General features: G+C 41.7%; 1 protein-coding gene across 1 annotated transcript in view; it reads right to left on the bottom strand.

The window, feature by feature from the left end:
• Positions 1 to 6474, bottom strand: part of KCNK10 (potassium two pore domain channel subfamily K member 10) — a 56679-nt gene extending 50205 nt beyond the window's left edge. The window contains exon 1 of the mRNA XM_071426670.1: positions 5977 to 6474. Coding sequence (XP_071282771.1) covers positions 5977 to 6028 — 52 coding nt within the window. The 5' untranslated portion in view covers positions 6029 to 6474. The remainder of the gene's footprint in view (positions 1 to 5976) is intronic.
• Between the last annotated feature and the right edge of the window lie 6074 nt (positions 6475 to 12548).

Genomic DNA, 12548 nt, shown 5'->3' with positions numbered 1-12548 from the left:
GCAGCAACAACACAGTTCTTTAAAAATGAAAAATTGCATTTTGCTCACACTGAAGTGAGTGGTATAAGTCCTAGCTCTGGATTAAATAAGGAGGGTAAGAATTAAACTGTATCGCCATCTATATGCACTCTTCTGTCTGAAGCTGATATAGTCCGCACACTAGCTGCATAAATCCACATAAATGCCAAAAGCTGAACCAAAACCTGCCCAATTACAACTGGTATCATATATCTTCATCCCAAGAGCAAACTCCATCACTTCAGGTACCATCAGTTCTTTCAAGAGTTGCCCAAGGGACTTTTCTGTCCAAAAGACGTTAACGGATTACTCTTGTACATACACAGCAAAAAAGAGCATTGGTATTCTTCACTGAAATCAAAATCCTGTCCTAACCTCTCCCACTGATGACAATTCTATTGCTCTTCCTATCTTAGACTTACAGCTTCCTATTGCCTTTGATTTTTTTCATTCCCTTTTCCTCACACTACAGATGACATCTTAATGATACCCTTCCCTCCATATTTCTTACCTTGACTAGAGTTCAGTCTTCCTTCACTACTCTGAGAAAGCTACTGTCAAGTCTTTTGCTCTGCCACTTTCTTACTACTAATTTTACTTTTCTGAATCCTTTGTTTTACCATTACCAGGGCATCCTAATGACAACAATGAGAAAACTAATAGCTGTCTGCTGTCTTTCTTCCTCTCCTCCTAATTCAGTTGCATCTTTCTATCTTTTGTCACACTGGCATCCACAGTACTCATCCGTCTTCTCTGCAGGTTCCATACAGCCTTCAGTAAAGCTCTGTGTGTTTTATTCTCCTCTATTTGTTTTCCAAACTCTTCGAATTTTCCACCTTACTGTATTTGGCACTATTGTGCCTACACCTTGCACTTCCAGGTGTCCTCCTGTTTGTCCAGTTTATATCCTCCTTCAGATATCTCATTTAAATAAACTCCCTGCAGTGTTCTACAATCCATACTTACCAGGCACAGCAGTCCCAGTCTATCAGTTGGGTAGGTAAGTAGCCAATATGACTTTGTGGCACAATTAGCACAGGGTCAGTACCCTCTGATCATGGGTCATTGGCAGGGACCAGACCTAATTTTTCATACATTACATCTTCCCAGAACAGCCTTTATCTACTGAGCTAGTAACAACTGACTTGCTAGTGCAGAAAGATATTGTCTAACTCAGAGTTGGATTCTACTCCTTTTTACATCTCTCCTTGAAAACAGAGGACAGAAACAAGCACCTTTATTCTACTCATCTCTGACTTTCTAATCAAGCTTACCTTCTGTATTGGTCTCGTCAAACAAAATAACAGAAAAAGCAGGTACTGCAACAATTTGTAACACTTCACCAGCAGCATCAATTTAATTTGTACTGAGTACGGATGTTGAAGATTTTTCAAACAGTCATCAAGGGATGGTCCAATCCTGATACCTGCATGAAGGCATTTGAGACTCAGCTAATTGTCCCACACATAAGTGTCCAGTGCTGCTTGAGGTGTCTCAGATCTGAGAAATCCCAAGGTCAGTGACAAAGGACCTATGGAAGATTTGAGCTTCTCTGAAGCAGCAGCTGGGGAATATCAAAGGTGTTTTGGTACTTCTAATGCGAAACTCAATTGGCTGTTCAGTTTCTGTAAAGGAGCATAAATGATACTAGTTTCCTCTAGTTGTAAAGTGCAGAGACAACCTTATTTCTTAATCGATGTGATCTGTGTATGATGACAGGCTGTTTTGCTCCCTCCTAATTGTTTTAGCATTTAATTGCAATGCATAAGCTCTTCTTTCAATGGCAGATTTTAGATTGCTCTAAACAAGTTAATTATATTTCACAACACCCTTGTGCATTAGGGAAGTATTAATATTCCTGTTTTCCAGTCTAGGATAAAGGGAAGACAAGAAAGGGTAAGTGGCTTCCTGAAGGTTAAACAGTGAGTCAGTAGCAAAATTTGAAGAGGAACTCCAGACTCTCAACCACAGTTTTTATTTCCCACAGACCATTAACTCCCATGCTAAATGTAAGAATAGTAATAAATACATGATTGTAGAGTTTCAAACTGCAAACAGTGCATGTGTAAAAGGATGCAGGAACTTGAATGCAAACTTCAGAGTTCCAAAACTTTAGTGTTGAGGTAAACATTGAGCTGGATATCCAAAAAGCTCTGACAATCCATATCACTACAATGACAGCAGAAACTGCAAGCACAAAGGAACAAACAAGACTGAATTCCATTTGCTCCCTGCTATGAGCATCACAAGACATCCTTCCCTTGAAAAAGACATCTCATCCTCACCCTAAAAGACAGTCACACTTGGGGATAATTTCTAAGCATATTTGAAGCTGTCTCATCTATTCTTTTTTTCCTACAAAGAAACACCAATTTTAAGCAGATAATTTTCAGGAAAAAAAAATTATATTTCTGTGACATCCAGATGTCTCAGACAGGATGAGGGACACACTTTGTTTTAGGTACTATATAAAAATACACGTGCAAAGACATGAGCTAATTCAAGCACAGAAAACAGGTGGGTGTAACAAACAGCAGGAGGATTGCAAGAAAGGAGAGATATGAACAACAATTATGAGAATTGAAGTCTTCACATGCTGCTAAAAATCCAATCTTATATTCTGGAATGTATAGATGAGATTTGCACCAAATGTGAGAAGCGACACTAAGATATTGGCAGATCAAATGTTTTCTGATTGAGTACATACATGCTGATTCCACCAGTAACACAAAATAGCAAGCTTGTTTTTTAAAATGTAAGGCCAGGTACTGTGATATCATTTATTCCTACTCAACATGTCCAGTGCTCCCTAAAACATTCTTGAAGTACCTGCTTGGGTTTTTTTTAGTCATTTCTTAACCTATTAATTCACTGAATATTAATTACATGGGTTTTAATCAATATATATAAAATTCTAGGGCATATTTCACATTGAATTGTTAAGGCCAAGTCCCAATGATTTTTGTGATTTAGTTTGATCTGTTTGTTAAGGGCTTCATATAGTTTGATTGCTTGATTTAGTAAGGGGACTTCACTGTAGGAATCCAGACTTAACACTTCCAGGTTTATGAAATATTTGATTTATATATAAAACACACTCAGCATTTACATGTAACACAGAGATATACTTTATGCCCAAGACACATGAAGATAATTCACAACATGATAATGTCACAGTTTCATCTCCAAGCCCTGCTTGGACCAGCTTAATGGCTAAGAAATCAGTGTCCCATCACCTGTCTGTCAGACCATTCTTCATGTCAATTATATTCTTTTAACACCTTCTCTCCAATCTCCAAATCTTTGTTGATTTTGTGGCCAACAGAGTTTCTATGGTATATTGATTTTTGCTGATGCAAACTGAGAATACTAGTTCTATGCCAGAAGAGAGCCACCAACAACCCCTAATCTATTTATCTATATAAATATTTATAGTTTAGTCAGCATTATGGCATTGAGCATTAATTCATTTCAATTACTATCATTCTGACCTGGGTTCAAACCAGCATATCATCAATTCCAAGCCAGCCACATCTCCAAAAAAAGAGTCCCAACCTTTAGAAATGTGTATAGTTTCTAGAAAATATTGCCTGCAATAATCAGGTCTAAACAGTCTTTGAGATGCCATAGCCCTCACTTATGTCCTTGCTATCTTGCTTGCCAGGAGCATCAGTTGATCTATTCCAAATACTGTTAGCACGTTATCACAATTCCTACCAGACAAAAGTATGGAAACTGCATGTTCTCTGGCTGACAACCAGAACAGGGCACAGTTATAAAATAAACTCTGAAATGAGCCTGGTATTAGAGTGAGAATGCTAACTGGACATGAGCTGTGCTCTAATACTTAGGACTCTTTGCATCCCTTCACCACCAACTTTCTACACATTGATTGTTGTATCTGAGAAAAGCTACTTCAGCTCTTAATTCCAGAGATACCACACAGGATGCAAACCATAACATCATTCTTGTACGTGCAGAGAACAGACTATAAGTGTGATTGTAAATCAAATTCATTTTAGAGTTTTTAGTTATTTCACATAGATCATTGGTAACATTTATATCTACATAAATATATTTTTGTTTCAAAAATAACAGATTTCTGATCGACTTTGTCTTCTACACTCATAATTCTTCAGTGGGACTATGTGAGTACAATGTCACTGTACTGTTCCTCTGTTGGTTAAAGGATTGGGACTTTGACAGATTTTCCTTGTCAAATTGCCTGTTTTCTATTACACCAAATATTATCTAGTTTCTGAGTCTCTTGGAGAATTAGAAAAGAACTTTTTTTGCTTCCTTCTTAGCAACACATCAGCATCCTTTCTGTCTACCTAACAAAGTCAATACACTAAGGGGAAATAACTGGTAGGATTCTGAAGTTTTTAGCAGGCGGAGAGGAAACCTGCTGGGTTTGGGGTGTTTTAACTGCTAAAATACTATGATTTTATCACATCAGTAAATTGTGGCCAACCACCTGTTGGATCCATATGCTTTAAAACTGATTGCCAAGCAAAGAGCTGCACGCAGAATGCCATCATACATCCTCCTAAGTGTCTTGTCAGACAAAAGAAGGGAAAAGATTTTTTCATTAAAAGATATTTTACAATTCATAAAATGGCAAACACACATTTAGAAAAGCACCTGGGTAGACCAAGTTTTCACCACAAAGAATTTAGACCCTAGGATAAGGAATATATTGTTTTTTAAATAATTAAATCTCTGTTAGCACTACTACCCATGTGTTCATTAGAAAGATGAGGGCGGAGGAGGCTGATGTGTCAATTTCATCCTTCATCTAATTAAAGATATACTGAGGGTTAAACTAAACCTGAATTGTGTGTACAGCAGATTGTTCTGCTGTATTCCTTCTATAACATGAGAAACTGTTTCTAATGTTTCATTTTGTAAATGTGAGGGAATGGAGGATGACAGGCAAATTGACCACTAAAACCAAACCTGTGGAATAAAGAGGAATAATCAAAGCCCGTGTTATCACTTCATAATTCCTGCAAGCACTGCTGTACAGCAACTGGCTGCCAGCAGTTCTGCTGCAAACCTGAGCAATGGCTTCAAGTTGTTCTGCTCCTGTACCAATGCACAGAAATATGACACACCAGTGTACAAATTACCAAAAGAGTTTTTTCAGTCACTTCTGTAGGATGCAGATGAACCTCCTCCCCATGTCAGGCAAAGAGAGTATTTGACTATGGTTTATTTTTAAATACTACTCGGATCATCTTATTGAAAACCACTGCACTGGCGTAAATCTCATTCCACCATCACACAAACACATTTCCTAAGATTGAGTCCAAATGTACCAAATGTAGTTAATCAAACTATCCACTTGGGCTGATCAGTTGTTAATAGGACACAGTAAAGAGTGTGAAGGTCCCTTTGGGCTCCCTTATTTAATGTGTCATTTTATACCATTCAGACTAAAGCTCTGTCCACACTAAAGGTGATATTGCTGCAGCATTCTGCTCCTGCCAACCAACACGTGCCATCGAGGAGCCCTGAACAAGCACTCACATCTGTGTCCACTCCTGTACCACCCATTTAGCAGAGACAATGATCACTAGAAACAACAAAGGAGCCACTGATAAAACAAACAATGCTGTGAGCCAGAGATCACTGCCATGCCAGCCAAGTTTGCCTTGAAAATACTCAAGAAAAAGGGAGAGGGGGAGGCAAGAGAGGTATCAAATATAAAACTGTAAAACTTATACCTAGAAGAGGTTTTAGCCATGCAGCCACCCAACCCGACATCTCAGTAGCATTTTCTAATGCACTGCTATAGGATTGAGCAAGAAAGACTGAGCAGTGCTCATGGAAAGCAGATAAACATCCAACGCCTCCTCCCATTTGGAATCACATAGTCTGCTACGAGTCAATAGACACAAGGAATAATAATAATTGTTATTACAGTAGTAATGATAGTAATAGAGAATCACCAACCTTGAGGATCCCAGTTCACCTGTTTTCTTGGAGTCTCAATTGGAAATTTCATCGCTTCCTTTTTGCAAAGGGAGTAAAAAGAATTAAATAAATTCCCAACCTTCCTGTCTGATGCTGCAGTCAAACAAATTAATTTCAAATTATAGGGAGCCTGCGCTGTTTGACAGAGGGAAACTGGTGGTTGCCAAGGAAAGAAATACACAAATAAATCGAAGAAGGTGGGGAGGGGCGGGCAGGGGAGTGGAATGGAGGGGTTTGCAGGCACCCCAGCACAGAGAGGGGTATAAGGGATGGACTGAGGACAGGAGAGAATCTGGAGGAGCAGGAACGGAGCAGACTGAGGTAGGCAGCGGGTCCAGGGCGCTGCTGGCTCCTGGGGAGGCTCCCGCAGCTGTTTCGCCCCGTCCACCTGCAGATGTCAGGGTGGCGGGGTCCCCGCTGCAGCGCGGCCCCTCTGCTGCGCCCACCCGAGGGGAACCCGGGCTGGAGACAACGCAGGCTTGCAAGGCTCGGGGAGTCGTCCAGCCCCCCACGCCCCCAGAGACACCTCCCACACGTGCACAAGCTCCCTGGCCTCAGCCATCCCCCAAAAATGAGCGCACCTCAGTTCAGCCCCGGGCTCTAGAGGGGTAGCAAAAGTCAGCCATGGGGCGGGAGCCGCAGCAGCGCGGCTGGGGCGAGGCAGGGGCGAGGCTGGGACTACCCCGGCTCAATGCAGCAGCAGCCTGGCTCGCCCAGGAGAGCCGGAGCAGGAAGAAGAGAAGGAGGAGGAGGGAGCCACCCTATAGCTTTGGAGGGAATTCACGGAGCCCCTCTCTTCACTGGCATAAAAAGGGGGTGGGGAGAGCCTGCGAGTCCCTTTGTAAGAGGCAGTGGCGGGTGCCTAGGGAGGGGGCAGGCTCCGGCTGGTACTCACGAGGAATCCTTCCCGGGAGGGGAATGCAGCCTTGTTTGGCGGAGTTTGCAGCCGGAGACACGCTCGAATAAGCTACGAGCAGCAGGAGCGGCGGCGGCAGCACATGGCAGGAGTACGGCAGCATCCAGAGGCTCTGCAGCGCAGGGGGAGGGGAAGGGCAGGGGATCGCCCGAGCCCCCGCAGCCTCTGGGGACCAGGACCGGGTGCCCCGAAAGCCAAGGGACCCCTGCACCCTTTCTGTCCTCGATCCGCACTGTGGACAGGGACAGACACTTCGCGTCAAGGCAGTGCCTGGCACAGCGGGGCTGTGCGCGGCCAAGCTGCAGGGAGGGGGCAGGAGGCTGGAGGTTCCTCGAAGCTGCCCTAAGCTGTCAGGGGCCTTCGGGGAAACGGAGGACACTTGTGCAATTACCAGGCACTTGCTTCTTTCCAGATCTGCGTTCTCCCTCCTCTTCCTCATTCTCCAGGCTTTCCCTCAAACCCAAAACAGGCTAGTAACACCAGAAAGGTCTCCACTTCCAGTTACAATACATGCCCCAGCTCCCCTCTGTTAGCCAGGAAAACAAAACCCCAGCCCCTCTGGGGGCCTGAAGGAAAACTGTGTGAGGTTAACCCTGTCTTGCCTATTCTCTTTCACAGTGGAAATCAACTCTTTGTGTGAAGGGGATCACCTACAGGGGATGGTTTAGTGGACAGATCCACAGATTCTCATATGTCATGGTCAGAGACCCATACCAGAATTAATCCAGAGGTCCATAGACCTTCTGAATTTTCAGGAAATGTGGTTGGGATCTAAACCTGATGCCTGTGATAATTTATGCTCTGCTTTTTCCCCTGTACTTTTTTTCTCAACTGCCCTTTTTCTGTTTTTCTTTTTCATCTGTTGCTCGAGGTTAGCTCTGAACTAACCTCATAAGACCAAAAAGGAGAAATCTGCCCTGATGAAGAAAAAAAAAACAAACTCAAAGCAGTCCAAAATGTGTGAGTCTCCTTAGGAAACTCTTACTGTGAAGACTGACACACTCTTTTCACATCGACGTTGTGAAACTAAATCCATGCTTTCTCCTAGTCTTTGTTCAACCCTAAACAGGAAGAGGAAATCAGTACTGGGAATCCACTCTTTCATTTGGGGTGCAAGGTCCTGTAAAGCAGCACGTAGTTTGAAGAAACTAGATGGAAGTAATGCAGCAAGTTTTCTTGAGGGAGGTGCTAGGAGTCTCTCGTTCCCCTAATCTGAGCACCCCTGTGGCTCTTGTTTTGTGCTGTACAGGAGGAGGAGGGAGAGGCTGCTCCAAGGGAGGACATGGTGAGAATGATAATGAGCCTGCTCAGTCAGACTGAATTTCAGATGATTGCAATGATGACATCAGTAGCAGAAGGTATTTCCTTTGCAAGCAAACCACAATGCATTCTGAACACACTTTGGGATTTCTGTTGATGTTACTTCTGCAAACTTAGTGGGAACAAAATTGAGGGTAGGCTTTGCTAATTGTGCTGTATAATCACTTTAATTAGGGTTACAGTGACCTAAAAGGCTTCAGAAGCTTTCTGAAGCCCCAACAAGACAAGTTATCAAATATGTATCAATAAGGAACAATTCATGTATTTATACACACACATATATAATATATATATATGTGTGTAAATAACTTTTCCTTAGCATGCAGAAGTTTCCAGCTTACTGGTGTCTTCCTTGTATATCACCAGGGAAAACCTAACATAAAGACAAATATCACTCAGCTGTGTCACCCTAACCCAAGCACTACCCTGTCCCTCCACCATAACTATCAGCAGTTAACTGATGAAGTGTATTCTGCCACAGACACCGGTACGCTGGGAACTCACCTAAGATGGCCAAACTGAAATATCCATTGATAAGCTGAGGGCATTAAATTCCTGCTAAGACATGCAAGAAGTCTATAGTCTGGAGGTGAATTCTTCAGGTGTATTACCAGAAATGCATCCTGATTGTTACTGGCTAAAGAAGAGGAATTGTCATGAAAATGATATGATGAGACATCTCACAATTGTTTGACTTCCTGTAAAACTAAATAGATAATAATGACACAATACCATATTTATGTTTCTTGTATCTCCTTAATCCCATACTCCCAAAAAATATCTATGTAAGCTCTACATACTTGCTCTAGCTTTATGATTGAGAAACCTTGTGGCAAATCAGTTGTGGTCTATCGGGTACATAAATGCATGACATCATGTAATTGTTTTGTAATTTTTTAATCATGTTATGATCGTGGAAAACTTGCTCAATTATTTCAATGCCTCAAACCTGCAATTTTATTGAGGGCCAATTTATTCCCAAAGTAACTCATTTAAAATCAATGGGGTTACTTCAGAGATAAATTTGGCATCTTTCACTGACAGCACAGCTGCTGCATAGAAACGTAACTATTATCTTATGCAAATAAAAGGCCTTTCACCCCTCAGTGATGTCATATTCTTATGACAGGGAGAACTGGTGCCTTGAAGCTATAGCGTTTCAAGCTGTTACTCTGTCAACTTTTATAAGCTAAGTGGATTCAGTAGTATTTAATGTTTAAATGAAAGATCACCAAGAAAAATAAACCTATTTTAGTACCTGGACAGGAATTTTCAGGATTTGACTAGTCTTCCTAAATTCTTACTTCTCATTCAGGGTTTATTGTTCAGACTCAAAATCCTCAGAGTTGAAGTTAGTTGAAAATCAGCACCTTACACGACAGGGCCTGTGACAGTCACAACACAAAAGATAAAAGGCCGTCTATTGCAAGCCATCTCATTGGAAAAAGAATAAAATGCTAAGTGCCCTTTTACTGTTCATTAATGTGGTGAGTGATTTAGAAGTGAAATTGATGTAATTCAAAGAAAGCCATAGAAAACCAGATGAATAAATACCTCTTATACCTACTTAAATCTAGTGAGCAGGAATGGGAAAATAACTTGATCCTTGATAGTAGACAGAAATCATGTGTAACTTGTTCGTTCCATTTCTTACATGCTCTGAAGAAATGAGGCAGGGCTAGATGGAAGCCTAGACAGTCTTTTTCTAGACTTAACATTGTACTCATTTGTGTATATAACTATTCAGTTTATGGTTACCTATATAGTTGTTTGAAATCTGGTGTTTCTAATTGTGAAGATTATTCTTCTTTCAGTTTATTGGCACAGGAGTGCTGTTATTTACACTGAGACCAAGAGAGCAACTCAAGTGAATTGCATCCTGTTCTTTATGTTCTATTGACCCATCCTGCAGTAGTATTAATTTGGACATGATCCAGTGCAGAATCCTTTTATAATTTCTTTATTCTCCAGGAAGCTTTCTGTCAAGGAGAACATTTAAAACCTCCTCTTTAGGATAAGCTGAAAACTTCTTGTTCAAGTAGTTTTCAGAAGGTTTACTGTCATTAGGAATCAGAGAGTTAACTAAGAATCAGGACTACGCAAGGAAAGGAAATGTTTTTATTGTCTTTTATTGCATGGAGTTTCTTTTCGCTTTTTAAGTTACCCCATGAAGTGCCATGTTTTCCTTATTTCATGGATTAATGCTCAGAACAGAAAATGTACTGATTGGCAGAAATGGTTTAAATGAAAACAGCGAATCTGCCAGAGGAAACTACATATCAGCATTAAACTATGCTGGGATGGTACCACAGCCTGTCTGCAGTTCCTTTGGCCAGTGACACTAAACAGAATACACCATGATCCTGCTTCTCACATCCTAACACATCAGTCATCTAAGTGCCTGAAGAGGACAGGGGGTACCTGGTTCACAGTTTGTAATCATCTTCACCATTCTTGGCTTTTTTCTGGTAGCCTTTCCTCATTAAACAGACTCATGCTTTCAGACACCTTTTATATCAGTCCCTTTCTATGGCCAGCAGGGACTATAGTGTAGTAGTTCCCTCACTTTTTTCTTCTATTTGAAAAACTACATGCACATTATTAGTGTATTAGTATAGTGTAGATTTTTTTTTGTCTCGTAAGAAAATATTAACTAAAGCTGCAGAAACTGAGTCTGTCTGAACCCACTTACATCTGTTTCACATTAGTTTAATTTGACTTCAGTTCAATTACTCCTGCATCATACTCATGAGAGAGTTACAATCTGGCTCTCAGTTTTTCCATGATGTCCCTGAAGAATTCTCATAAGATCAAAGGCTGATATCTGACAAAAATAGCAAGCCTGATTAATAAAAACAAGCCATCAAGTTCATTTTAAGCAGTACTATTCTCTTCCCTCATGTCACTTTTCAAAGATTTCTTACTTGATAGATACATGAAACTCTATCTTATCCAGCTGATAACTTTCCTCCATATTAAACAGGAAATTTGGGAGTTAGCTTTCGAAGATACCTCCGTTTCTTTGCCATTAACACCAGCAGCAGAGCCACGAAAGGAAGGGCGGAGGCGGGTGGCAGGAGCCAGGCTAGCCAGCTTTCAGGACCCTGGACAGGGACACCCTCTGCCGCCCCGGCCGTCTCTTACCCATGGGTCCCACGGCTCCGGGGCTGGCCGGGGAGGGGAAACGGGGCTGTGAGCCCCGCTGGGCATGAGGTCCATGGCCCGTGTGAGAGTCCCGCCTGCCAAGGCAATGCAGCGCCAGGGCAGTGGCACTGCCACCTTGTGAAGGAACGCAGCAGCAGGCACGGAGGAAGAGTAGCACACAAAATATCCAGAAAGGGAAAATGAGAGGCAGCAGATGAAAGACAATCAATATCAGGAGCATAGTGACAGAAGCATGGGCAACCATGTTAGTGGGGATCTCAGAAAGAAACAGGAAAACCCCAACACTTGAAATACAAATAAAAGATCAAAGAATAAATGGCTTTGACATGAGAAGGGTAACAATAAATAGGTTGGAGAGACTCGCTAGCTTGAACACAGAACGAGGGATAAATGAGTGGAAGAAACACATTAAACCACACCTTCACATGCAAGGTGCAAAATTGCACTGCTTGAGTAGAAAGGAAAGGAAAATAGAGCCAAACTTCCCATAGTTTTATGTATATGCTTGTTGCACTAATGTCCCTTTGTTTAAAGCCTTCAGATATAAGAAACAAACCTACAAAGCTTTGCACTTAGAAGACACAGAGATCTTGGGTAAGAGTTCAGATTGTTTTCTGTGTTGCTGCCTCGCCTGCATATTTGCTTGTTCCTCAGCAGGAAGAGTAGAATGAATGCAGTTACATGGAAGAACAATTATCCTGCACTCTGACCTTACCTCCCACAGAGCTGACAGTGGCCTCATCAGCCAGTGGGGCAGGATCAGGGGCCATCCACACCAAAGACATTAATGCTGATCTCAGAAGAAATGTCTTACCACCCATTTTGACTGAAAACTTCCACATTTCTTAGAATCAACCACTAACAGCAGCTGTTCCTTTCAGTGTTTTGCAATGCAATATATCATATCAGCAGCCTATTAAATGTGGGGATTAATGCAGCTATAGAACAGTTGAAGTAGGGAGGAACAGTCTGCACAAACACCATTCACTGTGACCAGTCCTCCTATAGCTTTCAGTCTTGCCTATTTCTTTTCTACTCTCAACAGCAAGGGAAGAAAGAAGCTACACTGAGCATTTGAAAGGCTGACTACAACTCTTGCATTAATCATCATCACTTTTACAGTACTCAGAAGAGCTTTACTACTTTCTAA

The sequence above is a fragment of the Agelaius tricolor genome, unplaced genomic scaffold (genome assembly GCF_023055355.1).
Source record: "Agelaius tricolor isolate 1412-34295 unplaced genomic scaffold, bAgeTri1.0.p SCAF_5, whole genome shotgun sequence".
Classification (NCBI taxonomy): Eukaryota; Metazoa; Chordata; class Aves; order Passeriformes; family Icteridae; genus Agelaius; species Agelaius tricolor.
Note: the sequence above shows the minus strand (reverse complement) of the source record. Positions and strands in the feature narration are given on the sequence as shown.